The sequence below is a fragment of the Mastacembelus armatus genome, chromosome 2 (assembly GCF_900324485.2).
Source record: "Mastacembelus armatus chromosome 2, fMasArm1.2, whole genome shotgun sequence".
NCBI classification, from domain to species: domain Eukaryota; kingdom Metazoa; phylum Chordata; class Actinopteri; order Synbranchiformes; family Mastacembelidae; genus Mastacembelus; species Mastacembelus armatus.
The window spans coordinates 10,512,886-10,535,133 of NC_046634.1; the positions used below are offsets into that span (position 1 = coordinate 10,512,886).

Sequence of the window (22,248 nt, forward strand, 5' to 3'; positions counted from 1 at the left end):
TGTCCACTGGGACAAGAATCTGTGAATATCTGGAATCATTGTGGACGTTGGTCTCAGGTCCCTGCAGCTCAGTGATTCCTCTCTGATGTCACAGTTTGTCACATCTGCAGCAAACTGCAGCTGGACTTCAGAGAAACACATCAGACTGATATTCAGGCTGACGTCTGTCCTGGAACAATCATTTTCATCTTTCGGAGGTTTTCCTCTGGAATAAGAAGACACTTACCAGGAATCATTTCAAACAGGCTCAAAAAGAAACTGACTCCATGAATCTGAAAATGTCTGAGTGAACTTTGACAGACTGGACTTTCTGTTCAACAGTCAGAAAGTTTCTGTGACAGGAGGAGACTGTCTGCTACTCTGGACACAGAGACACTGAGGAACCACGAAACCAGGGTGCAAACCCAGGATACAGAGGCTCAGTGAATGTGGTGTTGAAGGTGTAGATGTGGATCAGTGTGTCAGAGGAGACTTTGTAGAAGGACAGAGTGCCAGCAGGCCAGTCCAGGTACACTGCTACTCTACCAGAGGGGGAAGAGGGGGAGACCAATCTGCGTTCGTTATTTTCCCAGACAAATGAACCACCATCTGAGCATCTCAGACTCCAGGACAGATCATTGTATCCAAACCCGCATTCGTCAATGGCTCCTTTCCTTTTGATTCCTCTGTAACTCACTGCCATATAAACAATTCCCTCCCACTCCACCTCCCAGTAACAGCGACCAGTCAGACCATTACTACACAGCAGCTGAAAACATTGGTCAAATCTGCCTGGATGATCAGGATACAACTGATCCTCCTCCACCCAAGTCACCTTCCTGTTATTGTCAGACAGTCGTAGTTTTCTGTTCACTGTGTTTGTGTCGATTGTGAGTTCACAGGAATCTGATGGAGAGAACAAGACACATTAACAGCTGCAGTTACTCATCTGTCACCTGGTTGAGTGTGAGCTGCTGTGTTGTCATGAACCTCATTGAACACACACTTACACTTCTTCAGACCTGGTCTCAACCATTGGACTCCACCAGGCTCCACCCTGAAAGGACAAGGAGTGTCAGGTCAGCAGAAACCAGTGTTTCCTACATGTGTTATTGTTCATAAAAGACTCAAATCCATCATGACGCCAAAGGACAGAGAAAATGTTTGCAGCTCTTCCTGTCAGACCTCTCCATACATGAGAGTGTCCAGTCTTGGTGTTCCCCAAGGCTCCATCCTTGGACGCTTATTGTTTTCTGTTTAAATGCTTCCACTGGGACATTTGATCCGTAAACGCAATTTTCTTTATCACTGTTAGCTGCAGACCTCTCCATACCTGAGAGTGTCCAGTTTCCAGTTTGGATCCTCTAGACCAGCAGACAGGAGCTCCATTCCAGACTCTCCTAAATGGTTGTAGCTCAGGTCCAGCTCTCTCAGATGGGAGGGGTTGGAGCTCAGAACCGAGGCCAGAGAAGCACAGCCTTCCTCTGTGACCAGACAGCCTGACAGCCTGGGAAACACAAAACAACACACATGGAAGATCCTTGGATGATGCTGCTGGGTCCAGTCACATACAAGATGAAACTGTCAGCAGTGACTCAGTACTCTGGTTGAGGAACCCTCTCTGAATACTGTCTGTTCTGCTTTGTTGTTTTGGTGCCAACTTGATAATATAAGTTCAAACTCATCTGTGATATTTGATAATTCAGCAACAAACATAAAATGATTTAAAATTCTCAGAGTTTAGAAAGTTCTGCTAAAGTTTAGTAAAAGGTCTTGAGACAAATTGTATCAGCAGACACAGTCTCACACAGATTACAGCTGTTTATCACTGATGTCAATCAGGTTTTAATTGGGCACCAGTCAAACAGGTTGATGAATCCTGACCTGAGAGTCTGCAGTTTACAGTGTGGACTCCTGAGTCCATCAGAGACCAGCTTCACTCCTGACTCCTGCAGGTCGTTGTTACTCAGGTCCAGCTCTCTCAGAGTGGAGGACTGGGAGCTGAGAACTGAGGCCAGAGCTTCACAGCTTCTCTCTGACAGGTTACAGCCGCTCAGCCTGCAGAGGAAATAACAGAGAAAAGACAAATCTGGACTTAGTTCTTTTTCTCTCGGGTTGAGTCCATCTCAGGATCTCTTTGTAACGACAAATGAATCCAACTGTCTACACACTTACAGGACTTTCTTGGAGAGACTGACCACTGGCAGCAGCCTCAGAAGAGCCTCCTCTGAAGCAGAGTATTTCTTCAGGTCAAACACATCCAGGTCTTGTTCTGATGACAGTAAGATGAAGACCAGAGCTGACAACTGAGCAGGAGACAGTTTTTCTTTGGAGCGTTTCCCTGATCTCAGGAACACTTGGATCTCCTCCACTAGAGAACGATCCTTCAGTTCATTCAGACAGTGGAACAGGTTGATGCTTCTCTCTGGAGACAGATTCTCACTGAACTTGGTTTTGATGTGCTGGACTGTTTCCTCATTGGTCTGAGCGCCACTTTGTGTCTGTGTCAGCAGGCTGTGTAGGAGAGTCTGATTGGTCTGGAGTGAAAGGCCCAGGAGGAAGCGCAGGAACAGGTCCAGGTGTCCATTTGGACTGTGTAAGGCCTTGTCCACAGCATTCTGGTAGAAGAGTTTCTCTGCAGATTGGTCTCTTCTGGTCTCAGATGTCTGGGAGGTTGTTTGCTCCTCTGACAGCAGATTGACTCCAGAGTTGATGAAGGTCAGATGGACATGAAAAGCAGCCAGAAACTCCTGAACGCTCAGATGGACAAAGCAGAACACCCGGTCCTGGTACAGTCCTCTCTCCTCTTTAAAGATCTGTGTGAACACTCCTGAGTACACTGAGGCTGCTCTGAGATCGATGCCACACTCTGTCAGGTCGGATTCATAGAAGATCACTTTGCCTTTCTGCAGCTGCTCAAAAGCCAGTTTTCCCAGAGACTCAACCATCTTCCTGTTCTCTGGACTCCAGTGTGGATCTGTCGAAACTCCTCCATCATACTTGATGTTCTTCACTTTGGTCTGAACCACCAGGAAGTGGATGTACATCTCAGTCAGGGTCTTGGGCAGCTGTCCTCTCTCTCTGGTTTCCAACAGATCCTCCAGAACTGTAGCAGTGATCCAGCAGAAGACCGGGATGTGGCACATGATGTGGAGGCTTCGTGAGGTCTTGATGTGGGAGATGATGGTATTGGCCTGATCCTTATCTGCGAACCTCTTCCTGAAGTACTGCTCCTTCTGTGGGTCGTTGAACCCTCTGACCTCTGTCACCATGTCGACACAGTCAGGAGGGATCTGATTGGCCGCCGCAGGTCGTGTGGTTATCCAGAGGCGAGCGGAGGGAAGCAGTTTCCCCCTGATGAGGTTTGTCAGCAGCACATCCACTGAGGTGGACTCTGTAGCATCAGTCAGGATCCGAGTGTTGTGGAAGTCCAGAGGAAGGCGACACTCATCCAGACCGTCAAAGATGAAGACAACCTGGAAGTCTTCAAACCTGCAGATTCCTTTGGTCTCAGTGAAGAAGTGATGAACCAGTTCCACCAAGCTGAACTTTTTCTGTTTCAGCACATTCAGCTCTCTGAAAGTGAAGGGAAATGTGAACTGGATGTCCTGGTTGGCTTTGTCTTCAGCCCAGTCCAGAGTGAACTTCTGTGTTAAGAAGGTTTTCCCAATGCCAGCCACTCCCTTTGTCATCACTGTTCTGATTGGTCCATGTCTTCCAGGTGAGGCTTTAAAGATGTCTTCTTGTCTGATGGTGATTTCTGATCTGTCTGGTTTCCTGGATGCTGGATCAATCTGTCTGACCTCATGTTCCTCATTGACCTCTGCAGACCCTCCCTCTGTGATGTAGAGCTCTGTGTAGATCTGGTTCAGAAGGACTGGGCTTCCTGCTTTAGCCACCCCCTCAAACACACACTGGAACTTCTTCTGCAGGTTGGACTTGAGTTGATGTCGACACGTGGCAGGAGATTCTGAAAGAACAGGCAAAGAAACATTTCCTTAAAGAATGAAGATACAGATTTATTCCCCACAGAGAAACATCTCCATCACTTTGGAAATGTCACATATGGCCTTTATCCATCATGTTCAACCTTTCTAGAAATCCTCTTACTGCTCTGCAGACAGTCGGCCAGCTCCTCCTGCTTCATTCCCCTCAGGAAGTTCAGTGTGATCTTCAGAAATGCTTCTCTGCTGCTCCTCCTCTGCTCTTCATCCTGACCCTCCAACACCTCCTCATCCTCCCTCTGACTCTCTGGGGAACCTGAAATCAGAACCTTCTGCATCTTCTTCAGCTCGTTCTTCACAAAAGTGACAATGTGGTTCTCCAGCAGCTGGAACAGAGAACTGTATGAATACCAACTAAAACCATGGCCCCCAAACATCAGGTCCATGTTGGACCCTGGTCTAAGAAGTGCAGCGTGGAGACGACTGTGAACAGAACAGATGTCAAAGCAGCAGTTGTACATGTACAGACCATAAATACGGAGTCCGGCTGTGTCGGACGCTGCTGGGCAGACTGAGCACCGGGAACCTCTGAGCTCTCCTGGTCCACCCTGTGGAAGAATCATGAAGAATGAGCTCACATGACATCTGTCCACACAGAGACCAACACAAGGTAAAGGTCCAGGAAGTGAGATTTGGATGGTGAACAGTGGATCAGATGAGTCCCTGTAGTGGTAAAGCTTTACTAGTCCTGCTGATCCCACTGAGAACCAGCAGCTCAGTCTGCAGCTGTTTGTAGCTTTCAGCTCAGTTTGGTTCAGTCCCAACAGCTCCAACAAAGATCTCTCCCTCCCTCACTGAACACTGCTGCAGAGTCCTGGAGCAAGGCACCTACAGTCGGTGTCTGCTTGTGTCAGACTGGTTGTACTGGGCAGCTCCCAGTATGAAAGATCAGAACAAACGGAGCTGGAACTTCTCTCTCAGCTGCTTTTTCATTCTGCACATGATTTCTGTCCTGATGACATTTACGACAGAAACACTTTGGATCTCAGACGTGGTCAGACAACATGTCACACAAACTCCATCTTTTCTAGAAAAACTCGACTCTGACTGAAAGTTACAGCTTACATCTGATCAGCTGCTGGACTTCCTCCTTTGAAGTTAATGACATAGTTTTTCGACCAGTCACTTTTGAAGGACACACAGCTGGGATCAGGAGAGTCTGGTCTCTGCTGCTGGATCCTGAAACAAAGACAGAGCTGATAAATGTGCATGTTGGATAAAAACTGATGAAAATATGTTCAATCTTTTCATTAACACACAAACTGAGATTTTGTCTGTCTGAAACAACCTTTGGTCCATTTTAAATTGTTTCCCTCCATCAGCAGATTGTCTGAATTGCAGAGGAAGCTTCATGGATCTATCACTCATCATGGACACAGAATCAGGTTCAGGTCCAGGAGATCCTGGTCTGTGCTGCTGCTCTGGGCTTGAACACAACACACACAGAGCAGTGAGTGTGAATAATGATGGAGCAGTGATGTTTGGTGCTGAGCTGTGATCTGGAGAAGAGTCCTGGACTCTCCCAGATCCTCATCTCACCTCTGAGCTTCGGTCTGGCTCTCATGGTCCCCACACAGACTGCGTTTAGAGGGACGGACTCCCTCCCGTCTGTCCTCACACTGATCCATGCTGCTGAATCCACATCAGCTCACACAGACTTTGTCCCTTCACCTGGAGAGGAGACACAAATCATTCAGATGCTGCTTTGCATCATTTCTCCTGTAAAACCATCAGCTGCTGCTTCTCTGTTTGCTGTCAGTGTCAGTTGATGCAGTCAGACAGTGTGAGGCAGAGGAAGCTGCCATCAGCTGCTGCACTTCTACTGTCAGGACACTAGATGGACCCATGAAGCTGCTGCACTAAATATCCACAATTATATTTTGAGGAGTCACAATTCCATTTGAACCTGAAATCACTGACGTCATTTTGCCATTTTATCATTTATTCCACCAACAGATTTCACATATTCAGTGTGTTGATTATTAGAACAATTTCTTAGTTGCAGTATCTGCAATAACATTTCACTATTCAGATTGTTCATTAAGTTGAATATGTACAAATGAATTTTGACCAGCCCAGATACTTATAATTATGTTTTGACTAGTCAAAAGTCGAATTACACTTTAATGGACTTTACACTGGTCATGGTTCCAATTAGAGATATTTTAATCTATAGATATCTAAAGCTAATATATTACTAGTCACAATTCTAATGAAGATATCTGCAGTTGGAGTTCTGACTGGTCTAAAGTCCATTAAGGATATTTGTAATTCCACTTTTGACTAGTCAGAAACATAATTATAGATATGTGGAAATCATATTGTGGATGGTTTGAATGATTTGCATTTATTTTGAAAAGTATACGTTTTATTTTGAAACGTCACGAAACACCAGCACCTGATGCATAGAGACGTTTTCATTCCAAATATAAAATGATGTGAAAAACAAATGGACATGAAGTAACGACACTTAATGTAAAGTCACAAACTGTTAGTATTTAAAGTTTCTTCTACCATATAAAATCTCTTTAAAAGTGAATTTACCGACTGCTGGAAAAAGCACTGAGGCATTTTACTGCAGTACCAGCAGAAATAAGTAAAAACCCTCTGTCCTAAGTAAAAATCCTACATTACAAATGTTACTGCAGTAAAAGTCCAAACAGCGACTGAGTCCAGACTGAGACCGTCTACCGACCCTGCTTCTCTTCCTGCGCCGCTTCAGATCCCGGACATGTAGATCAGTGTCGGTTCATCAGTCTCACACTTTAAGGACCGAGCTGCACATTTCTACTGTTTCTGCTGCATCGAGCCGACAGCAAAGCAAAGAAAGAGGAAAACAGTGAAAATGTTCTGACTTTACCTTTAAATGGAGAAACAAGCTGCAACACGACTGCAACAGAAAGTGAAACTAACCAGGGACCAGGAAGGAGGAGCCTATTTGGATTTTCATGCTGCGCAACAGGACAAACAGTACTGAGGTCTGTTACTGCAGTAACAGTAGAAATACCACAGAGTAAAAGTCCTGCATTCAAAGTGTTATTGCAGTAAAAGTCCAAAAGTATCATCATCCAAATGTACTTGAAGTATCCAAAGTAAAAGTACTCATTGTGCATAATGGCCCATTTCACATTAATGGATCTGATATTTTTTGGATTCTAATTATTGATGATGTGTTGATCACTTTAATGTTGGAGCTGATGTTAACTACCTTATATAGTTCTAATTTGAAGTACTTCATATACCGCTGGGTAGCTGACGTTAACTACCTTATATACTTCTAATTTGAAGTACTTTATATACCGCTGGGTAGCTGACATTAACTACCTTATGTACTTCTAATTTGAAGTACTTTATATACCGCTGGGTAGCTGACGTTAACTGCCTTATGTACTTCTAATTTGAAGTACTTTATATACCGCTGGGTAGCTGACGTTAACTACCTTATGTACTTCTAATTTGAAGTACTTTATATACCGCTGGGTAGCTGACGTTAACTACCTTATATACTTCTAATTTGAAGTACTTTATAAACCGCTGGGTACCTGACGTTAACTACCTTATATACTTCTAATTTGAAGTACTTTATAAACCGCTGGGTACCTGACGTTAACTACCTTATGTACTTCTAATTTGAAGTACTTTCCATACTGCTATTGATCTATTCATTTGACTTGACTGCTCCTTAAAAGTGATTGTTGTGTGGTGAACACAGCTTCCATAACATTCACTATTTTGTCTGGGTCTGAAATATGAACATTTACTCTTTATCATTATAGACTTTTTTATTGCACTTTGTCCAACACAACAATCCAACAGTGAACAATGTTGCTGTTAACGTCCACATGTTGTTCACAAAGCATCAATTCACTTATTTTTGGTCCCATTAGAGAAAAATATTTACAGATAATTTACCATCATAGACAAATTCAAATATAGTTTTCGTGTCCTCATTACTACAGGCAGGATAAATACCATGTGACTGACAGGTGTCAGTGTATGTGGAGAGTCTGTGGCTACAGAACAAACCTGTGTCCACTGGACAAGAATCTGTGAATATCTGGAATCATTGTGGACGTTGGTCTCAGGTCCCTGCAGCTCAGTGATTCCTCTCTGATGTCACAGTTTGTCACATCTGCAGCAAACTGCAGCTGGACTTCAGAGAAACACAACAGACTGATATTCAGGCTGACGTCTGTCCTGGAACAGTCATTTTCATCTTTTGGAGGTTTTCTTCTGGAATAAGAAGACATTTACCAGGAATCATTTCAAACAGGCTCAAAAAGAAACTGACTCCATGAGTCTGAAAATGTCTGAGTGAACATTGACAGACTGGACTTTCTGTTCAACAGTCAGAAAGTTTCTGTAACAGGAGGAGACTCTGTCTGCTACTCTGGACAGAGAGACACTGAAGAATCAGAAAACCAGGCAGTCAACCCAGGATACAGAGGCTCAGTGAATGTGGTGTTGAAGGTGTAGATGTGGATCAGTGTGTCAGAGGAGACTGTGTAGAAGGACAGAGTGCCAGCAGGCCAGTCCAGGTACACTGCTACTCTACCAGAGGAGGAGGAGGAGGGGGAGACCAATCTGCGTTCATTCTTGTGTATAACACAAGAACCACCATCTGAGCATCTCAGACTCCAGGACTGATCATTGTATCCAAACTGAGAGTCATCCCTGGCTCTTCTTCTGATTCCTCTGTAACTAACTGATACATACACAATTCCTTCCCAGTCCACCTCCCAGTAACAGCGACCAGTCAGACCATTACTACACAGCAGCTGAGGCCAGTGGTCAAATCTGTCTGGATGATCGGGATACGACTGATCCTCTTCTACACAGGCCACCTTCCTGTTATTGCCAGACAGTTGTAGTTTTCTGTTCACTGTGTTTGTGTTGATTGTGAGTTCACAGGAATCTGATGGAGAGAACAAGACACAGTAACAGCTGTAGTTACTCATCTGTCACCTGGTTGAGTGTGAGCTGCTCTTTTGTCATGAACCTCATTAAAAACACACTTACACTTCTTCAGACCTGGTCTCAACCATTGGACTCCACCAGGCTCCAACCTGAAAGGATACGAGGGGTCAGATCAGCACAAACTAGTGTTTCCTACATGTGTTATTGTTCATATAAGACTCAAATCCACTGTGAAGCCAAAGGACAGAGAAAATGTTTGCAGCTCTTCCTGTCAGACCTCTCCATACTTGTGTCCAGTCTTGGTGTTCCCCAAGGCTCAATACTTGGCCACTTATTGTTTTCTGTTTACATGCTTCCACTAGGACATTTGATCCATAAACACAATATTCTTTATCACTGTTAGCAGCAGACCTCTCCATACCTGAGAGTGTCCAGTCTCCAGTGTGGATCCTTCAGTCCAGCAGACAGGAGCTTCATTCCAGACTCTCCTGGATGGTTGTAGCTCAGGTCTAGCTCTCTCAGATGGGAGGGGTTGGAGCTCAGAACCGAGGCCAGAGAAGCACAGCCTTCCTCTGTGACCAGACAGCCTGACAGCCTGGGAAACACAAAACAACACACATGGAAGATCCTTGGATGATGCTGCTGTGTCCAGTCACATACAAGATGAAACTGTCAGCAGTGACTCAGTACTCTGGTTGAGGAACCCTCTCTGAATACTGTCTGTTCTGCTTTGTTGTTTTGGTGCCAACTTGATAATATAAGTTCAAACTCATCTGTGATATTTGATAATTCAGCAACAAACATAAAATGATTTAAAATTCTCAGAGTTTAGAAAGTTCTGCTAAAGTTTAGTAAAAGGTCTTGAGACAAATTGTATCAGCAGACACAGTCTCACACAGATTACAGCTGTTTATCACTGATGTCAATCAGGTTTTAATTGGGCACCAGTCAAACAGGTTGATGAATCCTGACCTGAGAGTCTGCAGTTTACAGTGTGGACTCCTGAGTCCATCAGAGACCAGCTTCACTCCTGACTCCTGCAGGTCGTTGTTACTCAGGTCCAGCTCTCTCAGAGTGGAGGACTGGGAGCTGAGAACTGAGGCCAGAGCTTCACAGCTTCTCTCTGACAGGTTACAGCCGCTCAGCCTGCAGAGGAAATAACAGAGAAAAGACAAATCTGGACTTAGTTCTTTTTCTCTCGGGTTGAGTCCATCTCAGGATCTCTTTGTAACGACAAATGAATCCAACTGTCTACACACTTACAGGACTTTCTTGGAGAGACTGACCACTGGCAGCAGCCTCAGAAGAGCCTCCTCTGAAGCAGAGTATTTCTTCAGGTCAAACACGTCCAGGTCTTGTTCTGATGACAGTAAGATGAAGACCAGAGCTGACAACTGAGCAGGAGACAGTTTTTCTTTGGAGCGTTTCCCTGATCTCAGGAACTGTTGGATCTCCTCCACAAGAGAACGGTCCTTCAGTTCATTTAGACAGTGGAACAGGTTGATGCTTCTCTCTGGAGACAGATTCTCACTGAACTTGGTTTTGATGTACTGGACTGTTTCCTCATTGGTCTGAGCGCCACTTCGTGTCTGTGTCAGCAGGCCATGTAGGAGAGTCTGACTTGTCTGGAGTGAAAGGCCCAGGAGGAAGCGCAGGAACAGGTCCAGGTGTCCATTTGGACTGTGTAAGGCCTTGTCCACAGCACTCTGGTGGAAGAGTTTCTCTGCAGATTGGTCTCTTCTGGTCTCAGACGTCTGGGAGGTTGTTTGTTCCTCTGACAGCAGATTGACTCCAGAGGTGATGAAGGTCAGATGGACATGAAGAGCAGCCAGAAACTCCTGAATGCTCAGATGGATGAAGCAGAACACCTGCTCCTGGTAAAGTCCTCTCTCCTCTTTAAAGATCTGTGTGAACACTCCTGAGTACACTGAGGCTGCTCTGAGATCGATGCCACACTCTGTCAGGTCGGATTCATAGAAGATCACGTTGCCTTTCTGCAGCTGCTCAAAAGCCAGTTTTCCAAGAGACTCAACCATCTTCCTGTTCTCTGGACTCCAGTGTGGATCTGTCCCAGCTCCTCCCTCATACTTGATGTTCTTCACTTTGGTCTGAACCACCAAGAAGTGGATGTACATCTCAGTCAGGGTCTTGGGCAGCTGTCCCCTCTCTCTGGTTTCCAACAGATCCTCCAGAACTGTAGCAGTGATCCAGCAGAAGACCGGGATGTGGCACATGATGTGGAGGCTTCGTGAGGCCTTGATGTGGGAGATGATGGTACTGGCCTGATCCTTATCTGTGAACCTTTTCCTGAAGTACTGCTCCTTCTGTGGGTTGGTGAACCCTCTGACCTCTGTCACCATGTCGACACAGTCAGGAGGGATCTGATTGGCCGCCGCAGGTCGTGTGGTTATCCAGAGGCGAGCGGAGGGAAGCAGTTTCCCCCTGATGAGGTTTGTCAGCAGCACATCCACTGAGGTGGACTCTGTAGCGTCAGTCAGGATCCGAGTGTTGTGGAAGTCCAGAGGAAGGCGACACTCATCCAGACCGTCAAAGATGAAGACAACCTGGAAGTCTTCAAACCTGCAGATTCCTTTGGTCTCAGTGAAGAAGTGATGAACCAGTTCCACCAAGCTGAACTTTTTCTGTTTCAGCACATTCAGCTCTCTGAAAGTGAAGGGAAATGTGAACTGGATGTCCTGGTTGGCTTTGTCTTCAGCCCAGTCCAGAGTGAACTTCTGTGTTAAGAAGGTTTTCCCAATGCCAGCCACTCCCTTTGTCATCACTGTTCTGATTGGTCCGTGTCTTCCAGGTGAGGCTTTAAAGATGTCTTCATGTCTGATGGTGATTTCTGGTCTGTCTGGTTTCCTGGATGCTGGATCAATCTGTCTGACCTCATGTTCCTCATTGACCTCTGCAGCCCCTCCCTCTGTGATGTAGAGCTCTGTGTAGATCTGGTTCAGAAGGACTGGGCTTCCTGCTTTAGCGACCCCCTCAAATACACGCTGGAACCTCTTCTGCAGGTTGGATTTGAGTTGACGTCGACACGTGGCAGGAGATTCTGAAAGAACAGGCAAAGAAACATTTCCTTAAAGAATGAAGATACAGATTTATTCCCCACAGAGAAACATCTCCATCACTTTGGAAATGTCACATATGGCCTTTATCCATCATGTTCAACCTTTCTAGAAATCCTCTTACTGCTCTGCAGACAGTCGGCCAGCTCCTCCTGCTTCATTCCCCTCAGGAAGTTCAGTGTGATCTTCAGAAATGCTTCTCTGCTGCTCCTCCTCTGCTCTTCATCCTGACCCTCCAACACCTCCTCATCCTCCCTCTGACTCTCTGGGGAACCTGAAATCAGAACCTTCTGCATCTTCTTCAGCTCGTTCTTCACAAAAGTGACAATGTGGTTCTCCAGCAGCTGGAACAGAGAACTGTATGAATACCAACTAAAACCATGGCCCCCAAACATCAGGTCCATGTTGGACCCTGCATCTGAAGTGCAGCGTGGAGACGACTGTGAACAGAACAGTTGTCAAAGCAGCAGTTGTACATGTACAGACCATAAATACGGAGTCCGGCTGTGTCGGACGCTGCTGAGTAGACTGAGCATCGGGAACCTCTGAGCTCTCCTGGTCCACCCTGTGGAAGAATCATGAAGAATGAGCTCACATGATGTCTGTCTGTCCACACAGAGACCAACACAAGGTAAAGGTCCAGGAAGTGAGATTTGGATGTGAACAGTGAATCAGGTGAGTCCCTGTAGTGGTAAAGCTTTACTAGTCCTGCTGATCCCACTGAGAACCAGCAGCTCAGTCTGCAGCTGTTTGTAGCTTTCAGCTCAGTTTGGTTCAGTCCCAACAGCTCCAACATAGATCTCTCCCTCCCTCACTGAACACTGCTGCAGAGTCCTGGAGCAAGGCACCTACAGCCAGTGTCTGCTTGTGTCAGACTGGTTGTACTGGGCAGCTCCCAGTATGAAAGATCAGAACAAACGGAGCTGGAACTTCTCTCTCAGCTGCTTTTTCATTCTGCACATGATTTCTGTCCTGATGACATTTACGACAGAAACACTTTGGATCTCAGACGTGGTCGGACAACATGTCACACAAACTCCATCTTTTCTAGAAAAACTCGACTCTGACTGAAAGTTACAGCTTACATCTGATCAGCTGCTGGACTTCCTGCTTTGAAGTCAATGACATAGTTTTTCGACTGGTCGCTCTTGAAGGACACACAGCTGGGTTCAGGAGAGTCTGGTCTCTGCTGCTGGATCCTGAAACAAAGACAGAGCTGATAAATGTGCATGTTGAATAAAAACGGATGAAAATATGTTCAATCTTTTCATTATCACACAAACTGACATTTTGTCTGTCTGAAACAACCTTTGGTCCATTTTAAATTGTTTCCTTCCATCAGCAGATTGTCTGAATTGCAGAGGAGGCTCCATAGATCCATCACTCATCATGGACACAGAATCGGGTCCAGATCCAGGAGATCCCAGTCTGTGCTGCTGCTCTGGGCTTGAACACAACACACACAGAGCAGTGAGTGTGAATAATGATGGAGCAGTGATGTTTGGTGCTGAGCTCTGACATGGAGAAGAGTCCTGGACTCTCCCAGATCCTCATCTCACCTCTGAGCTTCGGTCAGGCTCTCATGGTCCCCACACAGACTGGGTTTAGAGGGACGGACTCCCTCCCGTCTGTCCTCACACTGATCCATGCTGCTGAATCCACATCAGCTCACACAGACTTTGTCCCTTCACCTGGAGAGGAGACACAAATCATTCAGATGCTGCTTCTGGATCAAACAAGTCCAGGCTGAACAAACGTGGAACATAACCTTAGACAAAGTGCCTGTTGCTGCCATCACTGCTGTATGTCAATATGAAGAGATGCTGTTCTCCAGAGACTCCTCCACAGCCTCATTACACAGCAGGACATTAGAAACAGGAAGTGGCTTCGATTAATTTAGGGCTGTACGTTTTATTTTGAAAGGCTCCACAGGAAACACCAGTATACTGATGTATCTGACTTTACTCTGGTGGAGACGAAGGTTTTCTACCCGTAAACTGGGGCGCTGTCACAGATTCTGGGCCCATGAAAAAATCTAATTCAGACCCACCTACATAAGGTTGTAGATCTGTTTCCTGGACTCCTGAGAGTCCTGGGCCCTTGGAAATGTCCAGACTCCCCACCCCTCCCCCTTTGTGGCATCTGTGGCCATAAATAAACGGACACTGACGGATATAAACATCAGTTGTTCATCAGATTGTTTGATTCACTAAATCAATAATCAATAATCCAACAACATGGAGACAAAGACTGTCCAACAAAAGACAAAGTGATGTTAGTAAAGACAAAGTGAAGGTAAACTCACAGTTTGTTCAGTCCAACACTCCTCACTCGACGCCTGCAGGGAGCAGTCTGACACAGGTGAGCTGGTTTATGGAATTAGAGCTCTACCTGGAATGGAAACAGACAGGTACACAGAGATCTTATCGTTCTGGGTTTTTTACTGCATTAACGTCAGTCACCACTGATGGATTATAAGATAATGGGCCCTGGACAGAGACATGTAAAAGGCCCCGACTCCTCTTTTTGTGTCTTTTTGTTTTTTTTTTTCTTTAGTCCTTTGATTGTCTTTCCAAGTGAAAGGTTAACAGTCCTTTCATGGTTCTCTGGACTAGGGGCCTCCCTGACCCACTGGGCCCCTGCCCAGTAGGCCCGTTCAGTAATCCATCCATGTCGACCACAGTATGTGTTCTTGAACATGCAGGTGTGTCACACAGGAACTCAGGAACTTCAGGTGGTTCTTACTTTGGCTAAAGAAACATGTAACATGGAAACACAATAACAGTCTGACAGTCTCTGTCACATTTGTGCTTCATTTAGTTTCATTTCCATCAGATTCAGTTCAGTGACGCCGACTCACCTTTACCTGTTCACTGTAAACTATGCAGACTGGCTCTCAGTGAGCAAAGGTCACATGCTGAAGTCTGATGAAACCAGTCAGTCAAAAACAGTCAGTCAGCTGAGTTTAATTAGCAAAGACTACATTTAAAATGAGAAGAGACTTAAAACTATTTAATTAAAATGAATGAAATACAGTCTGCAAAACCAACAGGCTTCATATCCAACAGGATTCAGTGATGATCAGGATCAATCATCAGTATTGATGAGTGATGGAGACGGCTGAGGATCAGTCATAGTTTGAATAATATTCCAAGTCCATGTCAGTGTGTGTCAGTATTAATGTGTATTAATATGGAGAGAGCTGCAGTTCCTCACTGTGACCACTGGAGGGCGCTGATCACTCACATCTGTTGTTCTGTTTCTGCTCCATCTTTTATTCCACATCTACTCTCATGTTCCTGCAGATGAGACAGTTCTGACCATGGATGTACGATGAGACATGGACACGTTAAGCCAGTTTGTCCCAGTGTCCACTTCCTGCCTGTCAGCAGGTAAGACCTGACTAAACCTACACCTGACTAACAGGTCCAGTCAGTTTCTCCTCAGCCGTGGAGGAGGTCTCTGCAGCCCAAAGTGTCTCTGTCTAGAAGTGTAGTTGGTCTCACAGAAGCTCCAGTGAATGTTTTGACTCATTTTACTCTTCAGTTTGTATCTTAAGCAGAAACATGACAAATGAATGTGGGGCACAGGCGCCATTTTACTCACCTGGACTTCACAGGCTGATGCTTCCGTTTGAAGCCTCTTGTGATTTAAAGAACCTCCAACTAGAACCTCCAACTAGAAAACCTTGATAACAAACCAGTTTCTCCAGATCAAATAAAACTAGTCCTGTCAAAAACCAGGTCCCTTTAATGAAGAAGAGATCCACTTTCTTAGCTTTTCCCCTGAGCTGCTTCTCTTTTCTGTCTGAGCTTCTCTCACTTTCGCTTTCACATCCTGTTTGAGCTGAGTTTCATTCTGGGTCAGGGAGACGTGCTGCAGATTTAAAGAAACACAAACCATCAAAACTCTGCTGCTGTTTGACTGGTTAAAGTGGGATTTCATCCATCAGCAGTCAGACCCTGGATTCAGACAGAAAACATGAAACCAGCCGACTGTGAAACTGAAATTAGAACTGGACAAACACTGTTGAATGTCCTGATTCATTTGTTTTTATCAGGATCAATCATCAGTATTGATGAGTGATGGAGACGGCTGAGGATCAGTCATAGTTTGAATAATATTCCAAGTCCATGTCAGTGTGTGTCAGTATTAATGTGTATTAATATGGAGAGAGCTGCAGTTCCTCACTGTGACCACTGGAGGGCGCTGATCACTCACATCTGTTGTTCTGTTTCTGCTCCATCTGACTTTATTCCACATTTACTCTCATGTTCCTCATCACATTATTGACAGTGAACTGATCAGTGTTTACTGCCTTCAGGTGGTCACAGTGAGGAACTGCAGCTCTGATCAGTTTATTGATCTGAACCATTGATTAGTTCTGCAGATCAGTCTGCACTGACATATTCTCCCCAGGTACATCAACCTGGGCCCTCAGCAGACACACCTGGTGTTCACCAGCTGGATTCAGAGAGAAAAAGTCTTTGTGTGTCTGCAGGTTTGTGTTTGTGTCAGTGGAAGTCCTGGTCTCTGACACACAGTGTAACACTGACATGCCGCTCAATGACTTCCTGTCCTCTGCTGCTGTTCAGATGAAAACTAGCTCTTTTGTTCCTGACTGTTACAATACTGGGAGCTCTGGTTCCCACTTAGCTTCCCAGTGAACAATGACAGACACACACTGAGGCCCAGCAGTAAAACTGAGGCCAAACCTTGACTTTTACATCTTTCAGTGAAATGACAGTAAATAATGACACTTGTGGCGTCTTCATCCGTCTTATTTCTGTCAGACTGAGTCACTGTGGTAGAAAACTACAGTTCTCACTAAATTGAATCTCCTGTAAATGATGGATACGTTGGTGATTTCACGTTTGTGGTTTTCAGCCTCAGCAGAGACTTCCCATCAGCCACAGCACATTTCTGTTTCTCATTTACAGTTTATATTTGCCTCAAGTCTTACTGCATCAGCTAACACTTCACTGTATTTAAACGTTACTGAAAAGTGTTGTAAAAACATGAAACTGTAGACCTGAACCGGATTTAATTTAAATCTTGGTTTTCTCATCAATTAATTGTTTTCAGTCTTATTCTAACTTCATCCATCCAGAGCTTCATACACTTGGTGCTTGGAAAGAGTGAACCAAACAAAAAGCAGCAGGAAGACGACATTTGTTTTGTTGTTCTGCAGGAATACACGAGGAACCGGGGGCCCAAACATCTGGGTCTGTGGTCCAGGGTCGTCTCGGCTTCACCACATCAGCTCCACCTGCAGGAGCTTCAACCATCACCTGCTCTGACTCCACCTGTGGGGCCACATGGGTCACGTTTTGTTTCCATGCGTTTGTTCACCGACAGAACCGCCGCCCTGCGCCTGTTTACTGCAGATAAACTGGTCAAACGTGAGGAAATAAAGCTGTTTCTTTTATAAATTAACCTCAGATGGACTCGCCCACGTCCCATGATCCTTTGTGTCGGTCGTTGAAAGGAAACATGGTGAAATAACTAAAAATGTGGCGTGATCATGGGAAATGTTGTTTTAATGTTGATGGTTTGTGTCCACTGACACTTTTCTCACGTTTTCCCTAAAATTTCAACTTGTCACATCAAAATTAGAAGCCACATCATCAATGTGGTGAAATAATGCAGGTGTTTTTCTGTCGGTGCCTTTGCTCTTTTGATTGGAAACGCTGCGAAGATAAAAAGCTTCGCTGAGGATTTATGACTTGCTTTTGTTTTCTCTGGCTGTTTTTCTTAGATGGCGAGGCTCTCCTGCAGATAACGCTTAATTTCAAGCCCTAATTCTTTCCTTCCTTCTTTTCTGCTGCAGGCTGAGCTGTGAAACACACCAACAAAGTCTGTGGGTATGGTTTGTGCCGCCTCCATCTTTGCTTTCAGTGCAGATTGTCTCCACTGTTTTAGAAACCAGAGCAGTTTCACAAGATTGAAACAAACACTGGACGTAAATGTGCAAATGTGTCCAAAAACCAGTAAATGTGTACCTGAGATCTGTGAATGTCACTGACAATAATTAGTCATTCACATATTCACATATTTTTTAACATATTTTTTCGTGTCTCAGTAACAGGCCCTGTTTGTGAGCCAATGTGACGGAGGACACCTGGGACTCGTCAAGCTGCCCGGTCTCATCAGTCTCCTTCGTGTCTGCGCCAGCTAAGCGTCTGTGAAACACATCATGGATTCCCAGCAGCGCAGAGGACAGACAGGAGACGTTCCCACCGTCAGACAATCGGCAGCTGACGTTCCTGCTCTGCATCCGGGACTGAAGCTGTCCCGAGGGTCCAGCTGTACTGGCAGAACGGCCCGAACGTGGCAGCTTTTACTGGTTTGGCATTGGGATGAGAGTCACTGTGAAACAATGCTAGGATCAGGGTCCACTTCCTCCGGGACCACATGACGCACCTCTGTCAACTCTCTCCCCAAACCAGCTTTCTCCAAATCTCAGCCTATTGTCCTAAAAAGGAAGAGGGTAATTAAAGAGAAGGCGGTGGGCTGGGAGACCCTGCAGCTCCGGCTCTTTCATGTCTGTCCCGGACTTTCTGAGTGTTTGTGGATCAGCATGAGGACCCAGGTCTGTGCGGTCCATCAGGCCCGATAACTCTGGATTTATGTCTCCCTGACAACAGAAATGTGGTTTGAAGGAAACATAAAGCCTCAAAATCAAAACGATGACCACATGTTGTCATTATCACACGTTGTTGGCTGATGAGTTTTCCATCAGCCTCCATCACACAATCACGTTTGGCTGCGAATTCCTGCGTTGTTTCATGATGTGGTTGCCATGGTTTCTCAGTGTTGATGTTTCATGATATGGTTGCCATGGTGTCTCAGTGTTGATGGCTTATAATGTGGTTGCCATGGTTTCTCAGTGTTGATGTTTCATGTGGTTGCCATGGTTTCTCAGTGTTGATGTTTCATGATGTGGTTGCCATGGTTTCTCAGTGTTGATGGCTTATAATGTGGTTGCCATGGTTTCTCAGTGTTGATGTTTCATGATGTGGTTGCCATGGTTTCTCAGTGTTGATGTTTCATGATGTGGTTGCCATGGTTTCTCAGTGTTGAGGTCAGATGATGTGGTTGCAGCAGTGGACCGATGTGGGTGCATCTGCTGACAGTCGGATGATAATGAACGTATTGTTGAAGCAGAACAACGGCAGCTCTCAGCGGCCGGAGGTAGAGAAAAGCTGCAGCCGACCAATCAGACGCTCAGAGAGGAAACTGGCACATGGGCCCTGGTAATGATGAAGATGATGATGCAGGAGTTTTAAACCTTGTTACCAGCTCAGAGGTTTGTGTTGGTCAGTCAATGAGGAGGTGACTGCAGGTGTCAGGTGATTTTTCACCATTGTTTTTGTGGAGGGGGTGTTAGTGAAAAGGTGCGTGGTGAAAGGACAGTGGAAAAGAGGATCTCTTAAAAATAAAAGCAACAGGAAGGTATAGTGGTTTGGCTGCTGATTCTCAGTCACAGCTCGAGGTGATGTTCTCAGAAACACTGAGAAGTTGGTCACTGCAATTTGTCAGAACCCAGAGACATGAAACACATGATTTGATCCAGTGTGACTTTAAATACCTGAGCGTCTCATTAGCCCTGATGTCCCTCCACAATAAAGCTTCATACTGAGAAACCAGAAGAAACAGAGGCTGCAGAACTTCATTCAGAATCCTGCTGTTTTTAAGTTTCCTTCAGGGTCTCAGTGATCCAGGTACATGAACAGGTACAGGATGAACAGACACAGGATAAAAACAAACCCACCTGTTTTTCTGTAGCGTCTTTATTTACATGCTGCTCATCTTTACAATAACATTTGTTTTGATCTGATTGGAGATGAAGTGATTTTCTCTGAAGTGTATTCTGTTGCCTTCACTTCAGAAAAAGATAAACTTTGTTTTTCTGAGAAAAAAGTTCAGTTTTTAAATGTTTGAGTCTGTCTGTGTCAAAACAGAAAAAGTGAGACTCACAATCCAGGTGGAAAATCCATGGACGTGTAATTTCCACTTTAATATCAGCAGGTTTTTTTAAAACATTACAGACACATCTGGCTGGTTCATCACTACCTACAGCTTTGCCGATTTATTTTTCTGTAAATTTCACTTTTAATCACTTTTTAACCTTTGGATGGAAATAATGTGTAAAACAACATTTGATAGTAACATGTGGGAGCTGAAAACAAGAATAATGTAATTTAAACTGTTTCATTCAGTGAGAATATGTTTCAGCCACTTATTAAAAACTGAACGATGCAAACAGGGAATAGCAGCTTTTTCTCTTTGGCTCCATGAAAAACAACAAAACTGAATGATTGAAACTGAGGATTTAAGAATATGTATCGTCTGAAATAAGATGCTAATCTTGTTAAATAAATCCAACCATCTAGAAATCACTCTTGAGCTTTGCAGCCAAACTCTGTTCAAACCCACAAAATCTGCAGATACTAAAGACCCTGAACCTTCTCCAGACCTCAGGCTTAATTCTGGCTAAATACAAAACAGTTCAGGTTTTTTCATGTCATAATGAAACGCTCAATAATAAAACCGATTCTTTTGTGAAGGTAGTTCTGTTAAAGACAGATCTGTAAACTAGAGGTTTCTCTTGTTCCGTAGGACTGAATGTTGATAAATGATCTCGGTGTTTAATTAGAAACTGCGCTGAGAAAAAGTTGCACAAAATGTAAAACTACATTTGTGAGAGTTGAAGCAAAGTTTGGCTGCGCAGCTTCAGCTGGTCTGAGTAAAATCGTGTATTTTCTTTAAGGAGTTCTGAATGAGAGTCTGAACCTGAAACCTGGACCTGTTCAACAGACCGTGTGGACTCCAGAGTTTGGTGGACAGCACATCTGCTCCACAGACTTGTGGAGTCCCCGATGGGAAGTGGTCTCACACGTACTCGGATCTGGTCCTGATGAAAGGGAGTCCCGGCTGCACCCACACCTGAGGCACGGGGACAGGTGTGTGACAGTTCTGTTTCTGCACGCACAGACAGGAAGCCAACAGCAGCGTTCCCGCCACCAGGTAAACGAAACCGGACGTCCAGCCGCAGAACAGCGCGTCCCCGAACTCCCAGCGCGGGACCATTTCTGGCAACGTGTCGTCGAAGAACCGAACGACCGTGATGTGGGCCATGTACGAGACCGGGGTGAGCCCCAGGGCCCCGGCCACCAGGCACAGGATCCCCCCGACCATCTTCAGGGCCCTCTTGGACCTAAGTGCATCCTGCTGGCCTTGGCAACTGTTGACCAGGTGCAGGCCCGGGATGGTCACCAGGAGTCCGAGCAGTCCGATCGCCACCGCCATGCATATCAGGATGCGGCACAGCTTGATATCCGACGGCAGACCCAGCAGGGTGTCGTAGGGTCGGCACTCCATCCCCCCTAGGTCCTGCACCACGCAGGTCTCCCACAGTCCCAGCTGGAAGGTCTCCGTGGAGAGGAGCTCGGTGGACAGGGTGAGCCAGGTGGACATCAGAGTGGTCGCCAGGAAGCCGAGCCAGGCCCCCGCCGAGAAGAAAACCCCCAGCAGCTCCAGGGCGCACATGTTTGAATCCATGGCGGCGATGCTTCGAGTCTCAGGGTCCCGGGTCTCCGGTGTCTTCAGTCTTTACCTCCGCGCTCCCCGCGCTGTTTGAGAGGGGCGGGGGCGGCTCCTCGCTGGACCATGAGTCCTTCCAGGGAAATATCCTGTGAGCGCTGCCAGCTCACTAAGGAGGAAACTAAGTCCAGCTGAGAGGGACCGGGTCCTTGCCAAGACCCCCCATCAGTGAAACAAGCGCAGCCGCAAACAGGATGCGTGATTCCTGCATCTCTTCTCTGTTTGAAGTTTAATGGCATCACTGGCACCGCTCCCCGCCGAGACCCCCACTCCCCGCGGGCAGAGCCAACACAAACAGTCCGGTTTAAATGAAGCCTGTTCCGGTCCGAAAACAGGAAACGACTCCGGGCTGGTGCAGACAACAGGAGTCACAGGGGCCCCACATGTCGCAAAAGATGCTGACGCTCATTGGACACACAAAACCTGCACAGAGAAAATACGCGTCTTCTGGACCTTCTTCATTCACATGTTCCGTTAGGAAGAATTTTCTGATCCTTGTTCCCCAGGAATCAGCCTGACATAGTTCAGGATCTGCTAAAACAGGGGTCTCCGAGGTCCTGTGGATTGGGGTTTGGCACAGCAGGAGCCGAAACAAACAGGAAACAGGTAGTTTTGTCTGAACAGGAAAAAACTTCTTGAGTGGAAAGTGTTGATTCCTAAACCTGCAG

At 45.7% G+C, this 22,248-nt stretch overlaps 2 protein-coding genes across 4 annotated transcripts; both read right to left on the minus strand.

The window, feature by feature from the left end:
• Positions 1-194: 194 nt before the first annotated feature.
• Positions 195-15,800, minus strand: LOC113127076 (NLR family CARD domain-containing protein 3-like). Of its 3 annotated transcripts, none has more exons than XM_026301301.1 (12): positions 15,581-15,800; positions 14,280-14,365; positions 13,534-13,665; positions 13,262-13,420; positions 13,060-13,173; positions 4,453-4,531; positions 4,090-4,309; positions 2,155-3,949; positions 1,864-2,037; positions 1,313-1,486; positions 990-1,036; positions 195-885 (listed from the first exon to the last, which is right to left on the minus strand). In XM_026301301.1, exons 3-12 carry the CDS (start codon positions 13,620-13,622, stop codon positions 356-358), a joined length of 3,381 nt encoding a protein of 1,126 aa, XP_026157086.1. In that variant the 5' UTR covers positions 13,623-13,665; positions 14,280-14,365; positions 15,581-15,800; the 3' UTR covers positions 195-355. The 3 variants fall into 3 exon arrangements, with proteins under 3 accessions (XP_026157086.1, XP_026157087.1, XP_026157085.1); XM_026301300.1 differs by lacking the exons at positions 195-885; positions 990-1,036; positions 1,313-1,486; ... (2 more) ...; positions 4,090-4,309; positions 4,453-4,531 and adding exons at positions 7,747-8,898; positions 9,003-9,049; positions 9,322-9,495; ... (2 more) ...; positions 12,099-12,318; positions 12,461-12,539; XM_026301302.1 differs by lacking the exons at positions 13,060-13,173; positions 13,262-13,420; positions 13,534-13,665; positions 14,280-14,365; positions 15,581-15,800 and adding exons at positions 5,049-5,162; positions 5,272-5,409; positions 5,523-5,654; positions 6,844-6,930.
• A 4,074-nt stretch (positions 15,801-19,874) lies between these two features.
• On the minus strand, positions 19,875-21,818 carry LOC113127105 (putative claudin-24). The gene has a single exon (XM_026301364.1). The coding sequence runs from the start codon at positions 21,536-21,538 to the stop codon at positions 20,870-20,872; it is 669 nt and encodes a 222-aa protein (XP_026157149.1). The 5' UTR covers positions 21,539-21,818; the 3' UTR covers positions 19,875-20,869.
• Positions 21,819-22,248: the final 430 nt, after the last annotated feature.

What these genes read in the sequence shown, in the direction of transcription:
- LOC113127076 (XM_026301301.1), bottom strand. Translation starts at nt 13,622, where the DNA reads ATGGATCAGTGTGAGGACAGACGGGAGGGAGTCCGTCCCTCTAAACCC. An exon ending in TTGTTTCAGACAGACAAAAT is followed by an intron (nt 13,174 to 13,261) that starts GTCAGTTTGTGT and finishes TCTTTGTTTCAG; the next exon opens with GATCCAGCAGCAGAGACCAG. An exon ending in AGCCGGACTCCGTATTTATG is followed by an intron (nt 4,310 to 4,452) that starts GTCTGTACATGT and finishes TCTCTGTTCCAG; the next exon opens with CTGCTGGAGAACCACATTGT.
- LOC113127105 (XM_026301364.1), bottom strand. Translation starts at nt 21,538, where the DNA reads ATGGATTCAAACATGTGCGCCCTGGAGCTGCTGGGGGTTTTCTTCTCG.